At 37.5% G+C, this 23,522-nt stretch overlaps 1 protein-coding gene across 1 annotated transcript in view; it reads left to right on the top strand.

The window, feature by feature from the left end:
- The window catches only part of DMD (dystrophin), a 2,077,064-nt gene that overhangs the window by 1,254,497 nt on the left and 799,045 nt on the right, over nt 1–23,522 (top strand). Inside the window, exon 45 of the mRNA XM_021677947.1 lies at nt 9,949–10,124. Coding sequence (XP_021533622.1) covers nt 9,949–10,124 — 176 coding nt within the window. The remainder of the gene's footprint in view (nt 1–9,948; nt 10,125–23,522) is intronic.

The following is a 23,522-nucleotide window of genomic DNA, read 5'->3' on the forward strand; positions in this document are numbered from 1 at the left end:
TGGTTTTCACCTCTTTTTACAACTATCCCGGATCTTTTAGGGAATCACATGGATAATTCTGGAATTTTTAACAAGAGACATCCTTAAGTCCTCTGGCTCTTTTATTCTTAGGTTGCTCTGGTTTGTGTATAGTTCAATAAGGTACAGATTGTTGACATTGTACAAATATGTTAATAATAGAACCCATTCTTTTGCCTGATTTGTCTGATTTCCAGAGGATAGTCTCAGTCAGTAATAGATACACAGATGTGTTTTACTATCTCACCTTCTAGTCTAATTCCATGAAGAAGAAGAGCATTACCCTATAACAGATAATGAGTTGGAAAATAAGAAAGCCAACCTCAGAAAGTAAGGCTTTAAAAAAAAAACAGATTGTTTTTAATGCCTATATAACTTGATGAGAGGAACATAGAAGGCTTAGTGATACCCAACATGTGCTTAGAGGTGGATTGTTAGTTGACGTCTTGGGGGTTTTGTAATCTGAGCTAAATGCTTAAAATCAATTAATTGATGTTACACACAGAGATCTGTTTTTATCCCTCTTTATTTTATTTCTGGGCCTTTCCATTCTCAAGAGCATGGAAAACAAAACCTTACCTTGATAACTTGTTATTTGTGATACGAGACAAGACTTTGGTAAAACACAATTATTTTTAATGTCTCTTTTCCACACCAGGGTGTTATATATATTTCAGAATTTTACTTATGAACCTTTCTCAAGTGGGAAGCCATTCAAGGGTACTATAATATCTTGTCTAGTCTTGAACTCAATTTATCAACAAATAGTTCTTGAGCAATTATTAAGGTAAGCAACGCCCAGCACTGTGCCTGGCAATATAAAGAATGAAGAAGACTGTCCTCAGTCATGTATAATTTTAATTACCATGATGTTTATGTTTCTTTTCCCATCTCCCAAATACGGAGATAGACACATGTACACATATCATCATACTGCTAATCACACAATTGATCTATCTTGTTCATGTAGCATCTCCATAGCTATGTTATAGCTCTCCTCTGTTGAGTAATGACAGGAAAAGACAAGATTATTTATCACTGTAAAGGCATCAGATACAGAGTAGTTACCTAAGTATTTGTTGGAGTGAATCACATTGAAGATAATACTTACTCACATTGAACATTTTACCTACATTAAACAGTCATTTAGAGATTATGCCAAAGCTAAGGCAGATAAATTTCCTCTGAAGACAAAAAAGAGGGAGTCTGAAGGGAAAAGTTAAATTCCTGATTTCTTACACAGCAGCATGCATATGTTTTTAAATCCTCATTGCCCATTGATATTTAGCAGTGGATGGGTAGAACTTAGGATGGGTAGATAAAAGCAACTGCAATGAGAGCAATACTCTTATTTTTTTTCAAATGTTCTAGGCAATCATACTGCCTCTGAACTTTCTACATTATGTGAGTCATGAGATAGGCCCATGGATCTCTTTGCCAGCAAATGAAAATAAAATGTAGCAATCTACAGACATAACAAGGGTCAGTAATGACAGTGTTACTCCTCTCACTTCCCTATGTAGCAGTTGTCAGGCAAATATTCAGGAAGTCCCCAAATATGTTTGAATTACAAAATCTCCCTTTGAAATTAACCTTACTGTTTTCAATGAAAATGGGGAATCCAACCACCTTCAGAGCCAAACCCACATGATGAATCTTAGACTTACCTCGGCCAATAATTATCTCAGTTATATTTTCAAACCTAATTTTTCCTCTGCAGTTCAGTCCAGTATCCCCCATCTGCCTAGTCGATATCCTTCCCTTCCCTCACATCTCCAGTGAAGGGCTAAACCCTATTTACCTCCCAAATATCAACTGTTTCCAACCACTTCTCTCTCTCCCACTACTTCCCCATCCACACTACCATTTCCCTTCCCTTAACTACAGTGACATCTCCTACTTGGTCTTCTTCCTTTTACTCCAGAGCTGCTCCAATCCATTCTTTCTACTGCAGGCAGCAATAGCCGGCACCTGGCAGAGTGCCTGGCCCATAGGAGGCATTCAGTAAATAGTGATTTAGTCAGTGAATGCCCCGCTTAGTGAAAATACTTCGTAAGTGTGGAAAGTACAAATAGGAAACTCCAGCTTTTCAAAGCCAATGAGATTTGACTTTTAATCAGATATTTCCAGTCCTTAATTCCATTTACAGATCATCTTGCTTTTTAAAAAAAAAAAAAAAAAGTTCTATTGCTTTTTTCATACACTCACTATGCTTTTTATACCCACCAAATGGCTTTCGAATAAATATTTGTGTGGCTACAGATTGGTAAAACCTCTAGAAAGAAGGAGGAATTTAAAAATGATCCATGTCTCCTTTCAAGTATTCTTAGAGTGAGCATTTTCTGGTTGCATGCGATATGTTCCATGATGAAATATCTCACATCTTTTTACAACCACCCTAATAATTTTTAAAAGAAATTTATGGCTGAAGTCATATGTTCTATTACCAGGATCTCTTATTAAGAGAGCAAGCATGTTCTCTGTATTTAAGAGTCCGGTGGGTTTTTTTGTCTTTTTTCTTTGTTTGTTCTTTCCTTAAATCCCACATATGAGTGAAATCATACGGCATTTGTCTTTCTCTGTCTGACTTATTTAACGTAGCATAGTACCCAATAGATCTACCCATGTTGTTGCAAATGGCAAGATCTCATTCTTTTTTTTTTTTTTTTTTTTGGCTGAGTAACATTCCTTTGTATGTATGTACTACATTTATATCCATTTATCTGTGGATAGATACTTGGAAGGGAGGTGAGTGGGGGAGGAATGGGTGCAATAGATAATGGGGATCAATAGTATACTTAATCATGAGGAGCATTGAGTAATGTATATAATTATTGAATCGTATTATACACCTGAACTTAATATAACACTATGTTAATTTCACTTCAGTTAAAAAAAAAAACAAGCATGGTCATAGAGAAGAACCTCCTTTTGATCAGAGAAAAGTCAATTTGTTTTCATAACAAATCTATGTAAATAGAGAGGAAAAACAACTCTTAAATGTTCCCAGTTAGTTCTCCTGAAGTTCTAATGAATGATTTAGAAGCCAAGAAAGATTGAACAAATCTGTGAAGGGGAGAGGCCTATCATCAATTTTTTACTCACTAAAACCTATTAACTTTGCAAAGTTGTGTACTTTATAACAACAGTTTTCTTTAAAGCAAAGACCACTAATTCAGATTCCTTCAGAGTAGAATGCATGCCTGCCCCACCCATACTTACTAAGTTCTAATGCCAAATCATGTCTGAGGACAGATTTAACTTACAGTCTCTAGTATCAGAGCCCCAAAGGCAGAGATTTAACATATATACTTTTTTCTTCTTTTGGAATGTCTGCTTGAAGTTAAAGAATGTATATTTTGGGGATTTTCTGCCCAGGGCATTATTTCGTGGGAAAGAAAAAAAAAAACCGCCTGAGATAACCTTTCAAAGCATTTAGTACTTAAAGTACCAAATACCATTCGGTATGCACATTAATAGCAGTGATAATAATGACTGTATATATCACTGATGTGGATGAGATAAACACATCCAAAGGAAATTTCATTGTAATTTGATATTAGGTAAATGTCCCATTAAAATAAATAGCTACTGTGCATAATTTTCCTTTAGTTCATTGGCGGGATGTTTGCTTGGGAAAAGGAGCAGTCTAATTCTAGTGTTAAAAGGAATTCTCATTATTCTTTTATAGCAACCATTATGAGGAGCAGTTAGGGAAGGGTATGTGTACCAACCAGCAAATCTGCTATCATATCACCCAGGAAAAAGAGGGTATTAGATAAAATCTAACAAGACCCCCCCCCCCCGCCTCCAAGTCCTGCAACAAATTAACAACATACTTCTGGTTTGGGCATTATTATTTGTCAAGCACAATAAATGTTTACTGAAATGCAAATAAAATTAGACCAGGAGAAGAATAGGAAGAAAACAGTGCATTTTATTTTGGGTTGATCATTTGTTAAAGACTGATCCTCTTTGATTTGACTTATTTTGCAAATTACTAATAAAAGATCTGTAGGTCCTCAGATGAAAGTTGAACCTGAGATACAGTTTAAATTTGAATTCATATTTTATGATCAAAAGAAGAAAAAACTATTTTACTGAATCCTCAGCCGTAAAGTCTAATGTAGACGTGAATGCTACCAACAAATGATACTAAATAGAAATATTTTACAAATACCTACACAGTGGAGAGGCACTTAGCTCTCCCTGACCTCTTAAAGGATCCAGCAAAAGAGGGAACATTTAATCTGAGCATGGCAGATGAGTTATGACTTTGACCTGCAAAACTTAGCGGGACCATCAAGTAAGTGGAAGGCCATTTAGTTTTACAGGGAGTTGGAGCTAAGGGTGGAAGTGGGGAGCAGCAGTCCAGCAGGCTGCAAAAGCAGAGGGGGAAAAGAGGCTGCAGAGGCCCTTTAGGCCTTCCTTGGTCGGCTAGTGTTTCGACTTTAGCTTGTGGTTAATAAGTAGGCATTATTCTCCATATCCTCATTCTAGGTGCATGAACTTGGCCTTGCTTCTTGCCTCCTACCACTTTCATTCTTTACTCAAAAATTGTCATTTCTCTAGGCCATGTTTCCTTTTTTCCACTCTTTTTTTTTTTTTTTAGATTTTATTTATTTATTTGGGTGAGAGAGAGAGAGAGAGAGTGAGCACAAGCTGGGGCATGGGGCAGTGGGAGAGGGAGAAGCAGGCTCTCCTCCGAGCAAGGAGGCCAATGCAAGCCCCTATCCCAGGACCCTGGGATCATGATCTGAGCTGAAGGCAGACACTTTACCGACTGAACCACCCAGGTGCCCTTCACTCCTTTTTTAGATACACCATTTTTCTACTCTTGCCTCCCTCTCCCTCTTTTAAATCCTGCATTTCCCAAATTCCAGCCATCTTTCAGTGCTTGTCACTGTCCTCATGAGATCCTCTCCCAGGGTCATCCGGTCTTCCGCCAGGATGGAGTCAGCCAGTCGACGAATGGGCTAGGTTGAATGTGTCTTGTCACTGAGCCTGCTGTATGCTTTGGGTATTTGTCCATTTATGTTGCTTCCTTACAAAAATTCATCATCTGATAAAATTTGAATACTTTCTGAGGCATATCAAAACCTCTAAAGGCAGTGGTGACTATGTACTATTAAGAATCAATGTGAGAAACAGACTCGTTTAATTTATCTTTGAGAAAAGGACCAGAAACTATTTTTCAGACTCTTCCTTGAATTCTAGGGACTGACAAAGAGAAAACAGTGGGAATGATCTTAAGCAGGACAGAAAGGGTAAAGCAGTAAAAGATAACACATCATATTTTTATGAAATCACACAGTAGAATTTTCTCCGGCGGTTTCACCAGTGTCCAATGTTCCTATTCTTATATGTTTTCATTTGACCAGTGAGTGAACGGAGTCAGTGATTAATCTGTCTCCAAGGAAATCTTTAACGAAATTACAGTTAAATCACAGGATTGCATTCTTGACGCATCTACTTGGTCAATGAAGGTTTGTTTTTTTCCTCTTCGGTTTCCCTCAGTCTTGATCTTTTCTCCTAATCTCTTTTATCCGTCTGTTTTCCTCTTCCGCCTAGTTTGTGGTATTTGGCCAGTTCTTTAACTCCTACCCAGCTTATCCAGTTTTGTCATTGTACAATTTCCCATAACTGCTTCTTAGCTTATTCTTTTTCTTTATTGGTCACATTGTATGTTTCATTTTTTGTGCTTTCATACAGTTTTGAAAAGTTTGGCAAATACACTTTTTTAAATGTATGTAATGTTTTCGTATAAAACGTACTGACTGCTTTTGCCTCATATTCTCTCCTCTGTAAAAATGTAGCAGTTCCGGGGTGCCTGGGTGGCTCAGTCGTTAAGCGTCTGCCTTCGGCTCGGGTCATGATCCCAGGGTCCTGGGATCAAGCCCCGCGTTGGGCTCCCTGCTCGGCGGAAAGCCTACTTCTCCCTCTCCCACTCCCCCTGCTTGTGTTCCCTCTCTCGCTCTGTCTCTGTCAAATAAATAAACAAAATCTTTTAAAAAAAAAAATGTAGCAGTTCCTTCCTTGCCCATAATTTCTCTGACTTTCCCTCAATTTAACCAGACTTGAGGGACTTAAATGTGTCATTTTCTGTAATTTAGGAACATTTCTCCATTTAAAAAGCATACAAGAAGTTGAGATAATGCAGTAACTATGAAACATGTCTCTCCTGCTCACTCACCCCTTCCACGTGTCTCTTGCCTACTATTTCTTCAGCAGTAAATCTATTTTGTACTCCTTTGTCCCCTTACCTCCAGAGATTCTGATGCAGTCAGCCAACGGTGGAATTCTGGGCTTTTATATTTTGAAAAAGTTCCCTAGGGAAGTCTGATATGGAATCCTTATTAAGAATGATGCTTTCATAGCAGAATCAAAACACAATAAGCTTTCTAACTGTGATGAATAATCCAATAGATTTAATTATGATTCTCTTTCTGTCCCAAACTAAGACTAGATGTTAATTGCCAGAGAAATAGATAAGGATGTCTATGACAACAGAACATTAGTATGATATCAAAGCTTGGACATTTTGCTGGTAGTGAATAATTTAGTGCTTAAAATATTTAGAAGCTATAGAATTAAAATTAATTTGTTTTTCCCTAAGTGAATAAAGTTGATTGAGGTTTTACATTTAATTTATTACATCAAATTTTATCTTCTTTGGGCTCAGAGGCTAACTTGTAAAACACCACGTACACATTTTTTACTTCCTGTTTCAATCCATTACGCCATTGTCTTATTCTTTATTACAGAAAGCTCTCCTCAAGTGGTTCATACACTGTAAATACCTCTCCTGATTACAAAATCTTCTCACATAAATGCAATAGACTATTTAATGAGCTCTCCTTTCACAAAATTAAAAAACCTGAAGGCCCTGGTTTGGGACTCTATATAAATGAGATTTATATCTAACAATTTTAAATTATTGCTTTATTCTTAGCTATTCAATTCTCTCTTATCTGGGAAATAGAAAGAATAAAACCCTTGTTGATTCTACAATTGGGTTGTAAAAGTCACTGCAGCCACCAACCATGAAGTAGAAGGGCCAAGATCAAAAATACAAAGCAGAAGGGCTGATATAAAAATTCTGAAGCAGTTTTAGCTTATAGCATTATAAACCACCACCAAGAATTCTTTGATTACTTAACAAAGATTCTGTCATCCGACTACTAGTGTGGTGTTCCTGGACCAGCAGACTCAGCCTCCGCATGAAGCTTGTTTGAAGTAGAGAATTTTGGGCCCTCCACAGAACCACTAAACCAGAATCAGCAATTTGGCAAGTTCTCTAGGAGATTCTTTTGCACTTTAAAGTTTGAGACGCAATGCTAATACATCTAATACATACTCCAGGCATTTTTTAAAAATATTACGAATAGGTGTGGATATTGGACACCACTGAAGGTACAAATCAGAGTCTTAATCTTTCTTCTCTACTTTTCTGACTTCTGTCTTTTAGGCAAAGATTTTCCCATTCCAGTAGTCATGCATGATTGCATGATCCAGCTAGTTCACAAACCCTGTAGCTTCTGCCCTAACAGTGTATTGGGTTTATCTTTTCCTTTCTGGTGCGTTATCAAAAGTCTAGTCTTACCCCAATACCAGTCTCCCAGAATCCTGTCCTAGTGTTTTCCCTGTGTCCCTGTCTTAACCTTAGCCTGAACTCTGCCTCAGAATTATCCAGAAACACAGCTCTAGCTCCGATACTCCTGTACTTACAATGGAAGTTATTTTCTTTTGCCACCCAAAGCATTGCAAACTCCGTAATGAAAAGCCAAGTCCTCTCTGCCGAGGCCCAAGATCCACCCAGGGCTGCCCCTCTCCCTGCACTCCCCCTCCCAGACAGTGACATGGAGCCCACATACATACTCCTGATCACATCATGGAAATGGCACACCATAGGCCTTGCCTCCTGCCATCTGCTAACCCCCGATCCTCCACGTTTCTCAGGTCTACCCATTCTTCATATTTCACATCCCCCCAGAGTCATCTTCTGTTCATCCTTCCACTGAAATCATCCCTCTTCTGGTGCATCATTTATGAGCATCTTGCTTTCTCTCTTGTATGGAGTACAACAAATTATCCTTCACAACTGTGTCTCACCTCTTCAGCTAGATTATATACTGCCTGAAACCTAGAAAATGGAACTTTTTTTTTTGAATCTCTAGGAGGCCTGATGATAAGTATTAATACTAATGATAGATACCATGACAGTGATGAAACTGAACGTCTCCCTTCCTCCCCCACTTCCTTTATTTAGACATGCATGCGTTCCCTCAACAGATAGTTACCCAAACCTCCCATGCGCCAGATACTGGACTAAGCATTAAGGACACAGTCATGAATAGGACACAGTCTCTGACCTCAGTGAATGTCTGGTATAATAGGAATATAGACACAGTTTGTTATGAATGAGTGTACCCGTTACTAAGCAAGTAACAGTGTGTGTCACACGCCACCCTGGTGTGAATGGATGGTAAAGAGTGAGATTCAAGTAATGGTGCAAAATCAACTAGTTGCAAGGAAATACCACATGTTCACTAGAGCATATCTCGTACATGTAAGAGAGTATAGTGAGGAAGGCTTATGAACAGTTCGATAACTGCATAGTTTTATGTTCATTTGAGGCACTGTGGTCCCTGGAATAATGGCCTTGTTATCATTTTTGCTGATTGATTGAGTCTTTTAACTGTTAAAGTTATACTACCAGAAATTCTAGTATTCAAAATAATATTACACGAAAGTAGTAAAAAAAAAATTCTTTATGTGGAATAAGAATCTTAGATTTGACCCAATCTCAGAAGACATGCATCCATTCATTTATTTGGCAAGCATGGACTGGCATTTACTATGTCCTTGGTATTGGCTCAAAAGACAGGGAAATATAAGAATACAAGATCATGAGAATCACATCTATCAGGTAAGTGTTCTGCATACTAACTTTATGCTATTAGTATGTGGGAATTTGTGAGCCCTTTTGATTTAAATGTGGTAGGGATCTCAAGTTCTCAGATCATTTCATTTTCTAACCTGCAGATTTAGTACTGGATTATTTTAATTGCCTAAAACATTCTGGATGATCTTTAAAAAAAAAATAGTAGAGTGCCATTTTTAGGTAATGGTAAAGAGCATTTTTGTTTTTATGTATATTTGGTTGTAGTAGTCTCTTTTAATGACACTCCTTTTCTGTTACTCTTAAAATTTCATTCAGGATAAAAAGTGGAAGGTATTTCATCTTGACATCATCAATGACTCATAAAAATGTTCTGGTGGCTATAGATTATTTTTAAATTTATCACTGTACCTTAGGGATTTTTTGATAGGCTGCCCCTGAAAGCAATTAATTCTGTTTTATGTGGTTTTATAATGCAAAATACCTTGATGGAAACAGAATTTGAAATAAATTTCCTTCTAATATAGCAATGAATTTTTGCTTAAGTATCTCTAGAGGTTGTTTTTTTTTAAATACTATGGCTAAAGTATGTTTGTTCTTTTTCACCTCTCCTATCGACAGTCATTAAGAAATCGAAATACTTTTTTCATGTTGAAATTTTATGACACTTCATAGACTATTAAACGTGGAACATCCTTGTGGGGACAAGAAATCGAATTTGCTCTTGAGAAGGTTTCCAACTAATTGATTTGTAGGACATTATACCATCGTCTAGCTGACAAGCTTTACAAATAGAAAGACCGGAGCTGAACTGAGAGGGTGCTTTTTTTACTGACACATAAAAGGTGTCTTTCTGTCTTGTAGCCTTTGGATATAGGCATGTCAGTTTCATAGAGAAACTTTCACACGGAGCTTTTTTATTTCTGTCTCTCCCCATAGAACCACATGTTGTAGCACATTGTTAAATCTTTTCTCAAATAAAAAGACGTAGGGCTTCATTTTTGTTTTGCCTTTTTGGTATCTTACAGGAACTCCAGGATGGCATCAGACAGCGGCAAACTGTTGTCAAGGTATTGAATGCGACTGGGGAAGAAGTAATTCAACAGTCCTCCAAGACAGATGCCAGCATTCTGCAAGAAAAACTGGGAAGCCTGAATCTGCGGTGGCAGGAGGTCTGCAAACAGCTGGTAGAAAGAAAAAAGAGGTAGGATAACAGATAAAAATAGGAATCCTAAAATTTTAGCAGAGCTATTTAAGCTGTCCTCTAAAAAAGACTCTGAAAGATTGGAACCAGGGTGAAAAGCAGTAAGGGGAAGGAGCCCCTCAACTGTTAATCAGTAACAATAATGAATTTGTTTTCTGTGTCTCATGTCCTGAAACATGTAGCTGCTGCTAGTGAAATAGCACTTTGCTATTTTAAACTTTGAAGTGTGTTTTAAACACCAAGCGATTGTTCAAATATGAACATCTTCAGTATATTCCAGTTTTAACAAGCTGAGGCTCATTTATTTGAAAGAAGATGACAAAAGGAAATAACAAATGACTATTTTGTAGGAAAGACTGCGATTTGGCTAGATTTTTGAACAGCTATAAATGTGACTCTGATACTCAAAACCAAGATGGTCATATTTACTTTTTAGTTCCACTACGTTTGTCAGTACATGCTTGAAGAGGGACTTGGGCCGACAATGGTCAAATCTAAAGGGGCAAAAAATAAAGGGGCAAATAAAACCTCAGAAAGGTTATTGCTGAATTCAGTCATCTTTTAACTTTCCTTTGGAAGGTCCTGAAAGCCCAGAATGCCAAATGTATGCTGCCGCACTTGGAAGGCATAGATATTTTTATAAATGGGATTTTGTATTATGCTTCCAGTTGTTGATGCTAATGTTGCCTTTTTCATAAGGGAGGACTTGGCCTTTATTTACCAAATGAGACTATTGTTTTGAACAATGAAAACTCCCTTCTACTGCCAAGCTCTTGCTTCCTACCTATCATCTACATAGTAGGTGGTTTTTAATATTCAGAAAGCTAGGACAACTCATTGATGAACGTCTTTGGTGAGGATATATTAGAAAGGTTTCAGAATTAGGTCCATTGTCTTTGCCCACCTCCTCTTGGTGCCTTTGCTCCTGTTGCATTATTCAAAAAGTAGATAAAATTCATATTCCTCTACAAAAGGGATGCTTTACTTAACCTGCACACACACACACACACACACACCTCTTGATAAAGTTTAAAAATAATAGCATCATCTAAAAACATTTTTAGTTTGAATCTTGGCTTAGAAAATAATTATAATTTTTTCTTAAAGATTTTTATTGAGAGAGAGAGAATGAGAGAGAGCATGAGAGGGGGGAGGGGCAGAGGGAGAAGCAGACTCCCCGCCGAGCAGGGAGCCTGATGCGGGACTCGATCCCAGGACCCTGAGATCACACCTGAGCTGAAGGCAGACACTTAACTGACTGAGACACCCAGGCGCCCTAGAAAATAATTATAATTTTTATAGAGATAATGGAAAATAAAGGTCTAAACTTGGTGGTGAAACTGCTTCCTTGGGAAAATCATATACTTTTTTCCCCACATTGAAATCTCTCTATTAAACACACAACTATCATTACTTAAATAACTGATATGTTTAGACTATGAGCAGGTTTAAACCTGTATAATATCATTTCTGAACTAAAGTCAATTCAGTCTAAAATAAGATGTTAACAAATGGGCAGATTAAGGAAAATTGCATAGCCTGCTCTAAAAATTAATAACTTGAATTCATAAAGTAGATTAAATGGGTTGGAAGATTATTTTTTCTTTATTATATATAAAGTATTGTTTCTCATCTCTAAATATCCTGCTCATATTATATTTAAATACAACATGTCAATATTTTCTCTGATAACAAGTTTTTAAAAATTCAGGTGAAAAAGTGATCTATTACTGACTTCTAAATGAAAATCAGAACTTAGAAACATAGGGCCTTAAGACTGTTTCACCAAATAAGCTCTAAAATTTTAGATCCTTCTAAGTTTACAAGAAAGTAGTGTATGCCGACACTGTGATGAAATATTACACAAATTGTAGGTTAATTACAGCTAGGGATTTGGCTGTAACTGGTTAGAAATATTTTTCCATTTAAACATTTTGACCTACATTAAATATTGTACTTTTATGCTTTAAAAAGTCAAGATCAGCTTCCTTGAGGGTTTTTTTTTTAACTCAGCTTTTAAAGTTGTCTACTTCACGCTACATTTTAAAAATAAATGTTAGCATATTTAAATTTCCACTGAGATCAGTTTCATGGCATACTTCCTCAGAATTTTTGTATCATTTAAATTTTATGAAATGTAAAAAAGTAATAAAATAGAAGTGCCTTTTCTACCAATACACTAACAGCTATTTCCAAGCATCCAGTAGCAAATAAAGTAAAAGTAAAAAAAATATACATATAAAGAATATGTTAACCTAACAATAGTGGAAGAGCTGTAATCATGAAACTATTATTAATCAATGCCATGCTTTCACTGCAACCCAAGGAAAAGTCAGCAGGAAACAGAGGTTATTTATTGCACAGGTGAAAAATAAAATGACCATTCAAGTTGACATCAGTATTCTCAGTTTGCAATGGGCTTTAAATGCAGCTGTTGGAAATATTTCATGTTTCCTAGTCCATGTACACATACAAAAGAAAGTACACAATTTAAGCAGAAAAAAAAATCTGCAAAACTGTTTGGAGCCTTACAGCTACATAATTTTAAACGCTTCTTTTTGAAAATGCAAGATATCAGAAATATGAGCGGAAAAATCCCAGAACAAATTCAAATAGCAGTGGACATCCATTAAGGTTAGTTTATGTTGGAAATAAATGAAGTATAAAATGCAGGCAATTAGGTATACAATTGAAGACAAAATTCACTGTTGCCTCAATTATGTAGCAGAGGAACTGGATAGCATCTATAGGTTTAAGCATGACAGTATAATGAGTTTAATGATGGCTTAGCCACCAATATGGTCTTTGTAAATGAAGAAGATGCAAATGAAAATTTATCAGCCATAAAGGAAATCATAGGCTAAAACAAAGCAAGCCTATGTAATGAGGATTCTTAAGCCCAGGTCCATTGGTAGGATTCAAGGGGTGCCATGAGCTTGAATTTTAAAAAAAAATACCTCTGTTTTTGCTAACCTCTAATGGAAATTGAGCATTCTCTTCCATTTTGAATAAAGGCAACAAACCAGGGTAATACTAGGAGTACCTGTGAAATCACAGATATTTTTATATTTCAGTAGAGTAGCTACACATATCTCAAAGTATTGTTCAACGTTACCACTTGTCAAAATTGTACCAGTTATCAGATCTTCCATAAGATCTTATCAATGTGTTAATAATAAACAAGCACATGTATTGCTATATCACAAAAAATATTTTCTAGTAGTTTTATAACCGTATTTCAATACAATTGACTTTCTTCGGAGTTCTTGGCTTTTTATATTCTGGACTTAAAAACATGATTCTGAGAAGAGTCCCAGGCATCGCTAGATTGCCAGAGGGCTCCATAGCATAGGGAAAAAAGGATCTTAACTATTACTGGCTAGCTGTTTTTCTGCCCAGACCTCATTATCATGTACTGTGGTCTCAGTCCTTTTAATGATGTCGTCACTATCTTCATACACTCCTTTTTTTCTGGATATCCCAGGAGATGTACCAGTCAAGGGAATGTAGGTAGGCAGGCCTTTGAGCAATGGATAGCTGACAACATAAGGGAGGCCATTTTACTTAGATTAATATCAGTTGATAAAAGATTGAATGGAAGAGGTCAGCAAGGTGATGGGAAGTAGAATCCCTAAATTGAGGAATCTTTGAATCATAATCCATAGCAATGAAAAGTGATCTCAAGAATTTATCTCTCCTTTTCCCTTTAGGCAAATATGGTATTGTTTCCACCATTAGAGATAAAGCAATTATTGTACTTAGAGGAATAAGAGTTTTAATTTAAATGCCATCTGATCGAATACACTGCTTGAAATTTGTCTTTTGCCAACATTTTAAATAAAAAACTACAAGCATATAGAAAAGTTGAAAAAAGTAGCATAAGGAATACCCATATACCCTCTTCTCCTTCTCCTAAATCCCTAGATTCAATAGCTAACGTTTTGCCATTTTTTTTCTCCCTCTCCCTACCTCCCCCATGTGTGCCTTTATTTATTTAATATAGGCAATAACACACACATGCACACACACACACACATTTTTTGTTGTTTTAAAATTTGCAAGTAAGTTATAAACACCCTTATGCTATACCTCTAAATACTTCATGCATTTCCTTAGAATAGGGACATGTCATATATAGCCATGCTTGTTTACCATGCTCAAGAAAATTAAACATAATACCATATTATTGTTTAACATCCCACCCATATCCAAATAGACCGAATGACTCAAAAATGTCTTTCATATCATTCTTTGAGGTTTTCATACCAATGTCCCATCATGTTTTATGTATTGCATTTGGTTTTGTAGGAGAGGAAAAAAAAAAAAAACCTTTCTCCTCTACCCTCTTAGCTTTAATATCTGGAGACTGCAAGTTAAATTGACAAAAAGACACATTAATAGGAGAAAGGGCATACAGATTTTATTTGATGTTAATTTTTTAATGTGGCACAGGGGGCTTCATAGGAAAGAAGTGAAAAGCCAAAGAAGCGGTAGACCTAAGAGCTTAAATACCATTTTAACAAAGAGAATTAAATTGTAGGGAGGTGACAAGACAAAAGAAAGGGGTTTGGGCTTCTAGGGGTGATAGATTGCAGGAAGGCAAATATATGGGGAAACTAATGGAAGATAAGGATGTGTCAGTAATAAGTAGATTCAAGTCCGTGCTGCTACCTCTAGTGATAAAAGGTTGTCTGCTCTTCCTGGTCCAGAAAAGGGACAGCGGAATCCCTTCACAAGGGCAGGTGTATGCCCTACCTTAAGGCAGAAATACGCTGGGTAGAGAGCTTTTCCTGTGTCTGCTCTATCTCAGTTGCCTTCCACTCAAAATAATTCTTACGCCCAAGTGGCATATTATGATCCCCTTCAGTTATTAGGTTTCTTCAGTCTTAAATTTTATTTTAGAGAAAGAGCAGGAGCAGTGAGAGGGGCAGAGGGAGAAAGAATCTCAAGCAGACTCCATGCTGAGTGCGGAGACCCACTTGAGGTTCAATCTCATGAGCCTGAGCTCACGACCTGAGCCGAAACCAAGAGTCAGTCGCTTAACCAACTGAGCCACCCAGGTGCCCCTCTTCAGTGTCTTTTAGTGGAAAATAGCTCTCCCACTTGCTTTTTCTTTTTACTGATACTGACATTTGGAAGAGTCTGGTACAATATCCTCAAAAAAAAAAATCTCACCTTTCTGGATTTATCTAATATTTTCCCCTTCATTATGTCATTTAGCTTGTTCTCTTTTCACTGTATTTTTTTGTAAACTGGATGTTGAGACTTGAAAAGATGCAAGTTAAATGTTTTGGGCAAGAATACTTCATAAAAGACGGTGTGTACTTCGGATCACATCAGAGGTCATAAAATGAGGTGGTCCCACTCTAAATGCTGCTAAGTTTGATCACTTGGTTTAGATGGTGGCCATCAGATCTTGAGTTGTAAAGTATCATTTTTTTTTTAATTAATAGGTCCCTAACGGCTTTAATATCCTTTGACGATCCTTCCCAAACTCGCTACATTAGGGTTGCAAGATGGTGATTTTTTTCTGAATTCTGACATGAACCTACAAGCTGATTTCCTCTATTTAAAAAGAAAAGCTTTCACTTTTCTCCTTGATATCAGTATGCATTTATGGATTCTTACTTAGTCAATATGTTACAATAAGTTATAGTTATTCTTGTTGATATCCTCACCTTTATTAAATTTGACCAGTGGGAACTTGTTCGAGCTTCTGGCTTCAATGCCCCAAGCTCACCTTGTACTTTCCCTGCCCCAGGTTTGAAATCAACCATTTCTCCAAGGGCCTCTGATTTAAATCTTTTAGTGGGGAACAGTGTGTGGAAAGGGCAGTAACCCTTTCTGAAACGAAGACTGGCATCTTTCTGGCAAGCAGTCCTAGGGGAAAATGTTTTTACATTCCTTTTGTAAGGACACAAAAATCTTTCAGTTATACATCAAAGTTCAAAGTAAGGCTAGGTCTTTTAAAAAGCCCTATTGTGCAAGACTCAGGTAAAATCTGTAACTTCTTATTCGTTTAAATGTTCTACTTCTGATGTTGTGAACCAAAGTTTACCTGCATATAATCTATGCTAGTTTGCCAAGCAAATTAATGGTGTAAATAAGCTAATGGGAAGCATTCCTAAATGTACTTAAGGGAAGAAATTGTTTTTTAAAGGCCTTAGTTCATTGTTTGCATGCAAATAGATGCTGTTAATTAGAAATGAGCCTTATCTAATTCATTATAGTAGGCCTAGTAGGACCTCTTCTTGAAAATCTCCATTAGCAATTCATATACTCTGTGCACTCTTTGTGAGACAACTGTTCTCTCTTAAGTCTTCTTTAATTTTGTCTCCTGACAAATTCAGGCTCCCCTAACCAAAATAGCCTTCTGTATAGCACCCTATTTCCTACAAAATGAAAACCAAAAATTTTAGTATGAGTTAGAAATCTCTTTATAGTACTTGTAATCTTTCCAATGGACCCGGCATACCCATGTTAAACCAGTGCTGAAAGCCTTCTCACACATTCCTACTCTGCCCCCAGGATCTTGTCAGCCCTAACTCCAGTCTACTTGCTCTGTACTTGAACTTCCCTGGTTTCTTCAGCCAGCCCTGAGTTTGCAGACTGAGTGCCCACAGGTGGAATCCAGCTTGGAAAGTGTGTAGTGTTTTTACAGAGGCACTGTTTTTGAAATAATTGCCAACATTTAAACATCAAGGGGCTTCATATTTTCTAAAACAAACAAACAAGGGCTCCTGTCTCCTTTTGAAAATGCATATCTGAGGGGCGCCTGTGTGGCTCAGTCGGTTAAGCATCTGCCTTAGGCTCAGGTCATGATTCCAGGGTCCTGGAATGGAGCCCCACGTCGGGCGCTCCGCTCAGAAGGAGCCTGCTTCTCCCTCTCCCTCTGCCTGCCGCTCCCCCTGCTTGTACATGCACTCTCTATTTCTCTCTTTCTCAAATAAAATCTTTTAAAAAAAAGTTAAAAAAAAAAGAAAAAAGAAAACTCAGATCTGGCTACTGGGCCCTCACCTCCACATTCTCTCAAGGCACAGGTCAGCTGCATCTGAATAAGAGATGTTTCAGACTTGCTACTCAAAGTGTGGTCTCTGGACTAGAGCACAGACGTCACCTGGGAGTTGCTGAGAAATGCAGGATCTAATCGTAGTCAGCATTTTAACAAGACTCCCAGGTGATTGATATGCACAGGAAAGTTTGCGAAGCACTGGTTTGGGCAAGGAAGCTTACTCTTCAGTTTGCCACACCTGTCCCACTTCAGTCGTTTATATTAACTGCTTTCCCATAGACATTTGTTTTATAATACTTCATATAGATGCTCGTAAAATGGTGGTGGTGGTGGTGGTGACAGCACTTAATATTGCCAGGTGCAGTTCCCAGTGCTTTACACAGCTCATAGAATCTTCATTAACAACTCTTTTCTTATATTCATCTTTATGGAAGGGCAGTTGGGGCACAGACTGCTCAAGTTCTTTGCCCAAGATCACATAACTAGCAAGTATTTGAACTAGGATGTAAACGCTGACAGTCTGACTCTGGCCTCCTTCCTCTAGATCCAATTTTGCATTACTTATCTTAGCTTTGACCTGTAGTATTCTCTAGGATGTACTTCCAGTTTCTGCCCATCAACCGCTCACTTAGCAAGCCCATTCCCTTAGCTGGCCATGCTTTGCAGCAAGGGGATAGGACATAGAATCTGTTCTGACCTAGCTTTCCAAACATGTTATCCATCATACTCATTATTTCAGCTTGTGTCCCAAGCATAAAATGACCTGATTAGCTTTTTGAGATTGAATTGCCTTTCGCATAATTTTCTCTGAAAATCCTACCCAACGTAAGCATTCTTTCCTCAGTGAGTACTACTTCCTGTTCTCGAGCAGAAGCAGTTTGTTCTCTTAAGTTCTTTTTCCTCCTTTTTATAACACATTACACTTTATGTATCTATCATGTAGCCTACTGTGTTTTATCTTCCTTGGCAAGATTGAAAGCTTCATGAGGGCCAGGCAATAGCTTATTCTCATCTCTAGAGCCCACAGTACTTAGCAGAAAATCTAAAAAAACATTTTTTCAGTTTAAATTCTAAGATTTTTATTCACATTCAAATTAAACTAGGATTATAAATCTCTACACTTGACATTGCTACATAGGTTAAAAATAGAGGTACAGAGCCAGAGCCATTTTTTCAATGTTTTTTAATAATATTAACACATTTTCATGGATCATCTTTAGCTCTGGAAATTGGACTAGATCAATTCTAACCTTAAAGAAGTTGGGTTAATAATTCATGTTTTAGGTATCCCCCTGAATTTAATACTCTTGAGAGACAAATGATTTTAACTTCCATAGCTTTTTATATAAAAATACTCTTTGATTCAAATACTTTGTACATTTGTTTACCTCAGTTTTACTGTATCACAACTAATAAATTCTAGGTGAAATAAGAAGAAATTAACCTTGAGACTGAGTATTTTATTTTCATCTAATCTATAAGCACAAAATGTTTTACTTTGCAATCCATATCATCAAAGAGCTATTTTTAGATTGATCAAAGAGGATCATACAGATATTATTATCCACAGGTGTCTATGAAAAATCTGGTCTCTTCCCATCTGTTATCTGATGACTCTTGAAAAGCTTTCAAGGACATTCATAATTCTTCATCAAAAGACTATGAAAAATTAGCCTCATAGTTAATCTTTTTATGTCATATTTTATTCTTTGCAACTTGGCAAATTCTAGTGAAACTGACTAGCTGGAGCCAAACATGCTGTTGCATTGGCTGGTACAGACAATATCACTCTATAGATACACATGTGGGTGCACTTTATTCATGGCCTTCTATGAACTCTTAGGGGCCTGGGGAGGTAGGAGTTAGAATTGGTAATGGAGGATGATCTCTGGGATGGGCTTTAAAGGATGTCAGGAGTCAAATGAAGAACGAATGGATGGACATGCCAGAGGGAAAAAAGTGACATGAGTAAAATCAGTGCAACAAGAAAAAGTGGGCTATGTTGAAGGACTACATGCAGTTTAGAAAAGAGAAGCTCTCTTAAATCTTCATTTAAATGAGTTCATCATTCTGTATGTAAAAACCAACTGCCTAATTTTTATTCCAAACTGAATGCTGGATATTAATAACCTATATGTTTTTGAAAGTTTTTCGAGTAGCCTTATTGGAACCACGTACCTTGCCTCCCACCACTTGAGAGCAGCATTTCCAAGAGCCACCGATGTGTTGTTCCCAACCTGTTTAATAAAAGATATTCTTGTTTTTTATATTTTTATTTAATTAAAATGGGAATGCAAAGAGAAAGAATTATGGTTTCTATGAAAACTAAGTTGAATGCTTTGAAAGACTTGATAATGATGATCAGGGAAAAAAATGTTCGATTAGATATAGATGAGGAAACTAAGATTGGGGGTAGAGGGTAGAAATCACAAAAGTCAAGAAGATTTTTTCATTTAGATTCTTTCTAATCTCTCTAAAACTTACTCTACTTTGAAGAAACCAAAACTGAAAGTCCTAGATGATGAAATAGGGGAGTGGTTTATGTAAGAAAGAGTATGCGGCACTTCAGTCAGTGGATCCTTACTTCAGGAAAGGTCTTGGACCCCATACCAAATGAGTGGTGAATTAGAGGCGAATATGTTCTAAAAGAAAATAAAATGTTTAAATATGTTTAAACAACTCTATGTAATCCCTCCGATTTAACATTTTTTCCCTAAGACTACCTATCCACTCATCCTAGTCAAGTTTAATAAGAGGATTTCTCTTGTATGTCTGAAGGACGAAGTATGGTGTGATACGAGCAGTCAAGATGGAGCAGGTCAGGGAAAATTTTGTATCTCAAACATTTTCCTGGTGTGGAATAGAAGGGCCTTGGAAGGTTTCAAATAGTTCAGATTTGGAAGCACATGGGCCCCTTTGATAGTTGAGGTCAGGGTGAAATGAAGAGGTTGAGGCTAACAGTAGGGTGTCTCAAGTAGTTCTATAGTTTTTCAGATTAAGGATGAGAAATGTCTGAGCTGAATAAAATTCATGAAGACATGACAGATTTAAGACACTAAGCAGATGAAAATAAAAAGACTTAGTAATTGATTAGATGAGATGGGGGTGATGAAGGGAGGGCTCTAGGATGACCCCTTATCTACATTTCTGAATTGAATGCATTAGCTCGGATAGGAAATACAAGAGGGAGAACCCAGATGGAAAGAGGGACACACATCAGACATACAGACTTCACCTTGGGATATGACAGGTTTGAGGAGCCTGTGGAACATCTAAAACAAGGTGTTCAGAGAACATGTGTTTGGATGTGTAAGTCTGAACATCAGGAGGAAGACAAAGCTGCTGAAGACACTGAGCCTTTTTTCTTCCTCAATGGAGAGATGGTAGCAATTCCCAGTCACCTAACCCTGTGAGATCCCTTTCTTACTTCATTGACTTACTAGCTGGTAATCGAAACAGAGTTCCCAGGGTACGTATTAATAAGTGATACTGTGGAGAAGGAGTTCCGGTGTCAGGAAGCCACTGTGGCAGATGAGTACTAGTGGTAACTAACGAACTGAGGTAATATATGTGATCTCCACTGAGCACAGACTACCCCCCCTTAACTATCCTAAGTCAGAAGGGTTGGTAAACAAAATACTGGGGATATATCAGGAGACTGAATTGATTACAACACATAGGAAACTAAGCTCAAATTTCCCGTCATACTGATGACAGATCAGAAATGTCCCCATGTCCCTATATATGTATAGGACCCTGGTGAAAGAAAGGATGTCTACAAGCATATTTAAAGCATGGATACAGTATTCAGTGAAATTCAAGTGTTCAATAGCTAGAGATACTGTAGGTGGAGAGACTGGAATATGAGAAATAAGTACAGACTGAAGCCTGCCCCAGGAAGACTCCTTGCTTGAGATCCTGTAAATTCCCTCTCCCTCTAAGGTTATTGATGTCTAAAATTTGTCTGTTGTCCATCTGTACAGCAGATACACCTGGAAGCCACCAGTGGCTTAAAACAGGCCAAAGGGCATTTTACATGCTTTTCATTTTCCTTGTTGCTGAGGAAACTTATATTGTCTACTGTCAGAGCCTATCCTGTGAGACATAGGTCTTACTACAAGCAATCATTTCCAAAGTACTTTTTGTTAGAATTGCAAACCTTCATACTGCTAAAAATGAACACAGTATCCATGAGTCAGTAGATTACCTTTCTGCCCAAGGGAAAACCCCAAGTCCTGAGATAAAAATGTGTTGATCACTTTGATTCCTTCCCTGGATTTAATATAATTAAAGCATGCCTTTGATATGTGTGTGACTCTGTCCTCATGTTTTCTTGAACAAGGCTCTTCTTTTACTAATTCTCAATTATCACAGTTAACCATTAATAGAAATCGAAAATGATCACAAGCTTTTTCTCACATTGGCTAATATAAGTTAAAAATATTTTTCTCTACTATGATAAATGTTTTTAAAAGCCCTTTCTAAAATGGAAAACACCATACATGTGTGAGCTGCTAATCTAAGAATTTTTCACTTACTGTTATAACGGTGAATGTATAACTATCTCCTTGTTTTTTGAAGGAGGCCTTATCTCTTATTTCACAGGAACCTGGCTCCCATTAATTATTCTCTCTCCCCCGAATGCACACAAGCATATCCTCACCCTATTCTACTGGCTTCCTACCCCTGACCAAGTAAACATTTGTAGCTCCTAGATTAAAAAATAAATTATAAATACTCTTTTCATAATGTTTTCCACTGTACTTGACAGAGTTCTTAGCTGTGAATAGCAGAATCCAGTTCTGTTTAATATAAACAAAAATCAACTTTATGAGAAGGATAAAGACCTGCTCCCATTGCCAAAGAGAAGGCTAGAGCACCAACTCCTAAATGGACAGAGAGCAGAGGAGAGGCTCAGTTTCAGGAACTATATAGTCCAAATCACACCCTGGGTCTGCATGCTCTCAGAGACCACCCCACCCCTGCAGACGGGGGGTGAAAAATGTCATTGCTATTGGAAAGAATTGGAAATGGTACCTTGGAGTTCTTCGTCACTCATTCCAGATTTGAAAACTGAACTTCCTCCATTTTATTCCATAATGACCTTGGAATCCCCCCCACATATACAGGATATTCAGATTCTGGGCAGCCCAAGATGAGAAAGCTCTCTTACTTCCCTTTCCTAGTTTTTATTCCCATTTAAATTCTTCTCTTTATAGTTACTAATACTTAAATTCATATATTCTCTTTTATCTGTTTTGTTTTGTTTTGTTTTTGCTTTTGGTCCGCACCACTGCTCTGATAATATCTTTGCCAAGGCCATCAGTGATCTCCTATAGTTAAATCCACTGGACAAATCTCAGTCCTACAGTAGGCCGGTTGGCATTAACTGACCACTTTCCAAATTAGCACTTTGTGCTACCTTGCCTACCATGTCATTAATTTCATCTGATTTTATTCCTACTTTTCTGCAGAATTCCTTTTTTAATTGCACTCCTCCTTTCATCTCCCCCTTAAATCCTGATGTTTCTTTTTTTTTTTTTTTTTTTTTTTTTTTAAAGATTTTATTTATTTATTTGAGAGAGAGAGTGAGAGAGAGAAAGAGCACAAGAAGGGGGAGCGGGAGAGGGAGAAGCAGACTCCCTGCTGAGCAGGGAGCCCGATGCGGGACTCGATCCCGGGACTCCAGGATCATGACCTGAGCCGAAGGCAGTCGCTTAACCAACTGAGCCACCCAGGCGCCCAATCCTGATGTTTCTAAGTGACATTTCCTCAACCCTATTAAGAGAGATCATATCCTCTTAATCTATATACTTTCCCTGGTTGCTATCCATAGCCACAGATGTTAGCTCTCCCTATCAGTTAGAAATCAAATCCGGAGGTACACAAAAAAATACTGCTTGAAATAAGATAGAAATGTATCTATCTATCATGTATAAAAGTAATCTGTAATGAGGTAGGCTGGCATCATTACTCTATGGTGTCAAACACCAAGGCTCCTTCTATCTCAAAATCTGCCATCCCTTGATAAGGCCTTTATCGTCATGATCCAAGATAACTTTTAGCTCTCCAGCTATCACATATGCTTTTCGGGCTGCAGTATTGGGAAGCAGAGAGAATGGGAATGCCTTTACCCTTTTAGGGAACTGCACAGAAAGTCCACACAACACCCTTCCTTACATCTTGTGGTCGGAACTGATTCTCATGACCATAGTCTCTGAGCTAGGCAGCTAAACATTGGGCTCTTCTTACAGAGAAGAAGGGAATAATGGATCATAGAGTATGCAGATGAGTAGTCTGTGCCACAATCACTTATTTTGGATCCTAAATTTAATGTTCAGTCCAGCGTATAGCTCCGGATTAGGCAAACATATCTAGCCTCTAAT

The sequence above is a fragment of the Neomonachus schauinslandi genome, chromosome X (genome assembly GCF_002201575.2).
Source record: "Neomonachus schauinslandi chromosome X, ASM220157v2, whole genome shotgun sequence".
In the NCBI taxonomy this organism is placed as follows: domain Eukaryota; kingdom Metazoa; phylum Chordata; class Mammalia; order Carnivora; family Phocidae; genus Neomonachus; species Neomonachus schauinslandi.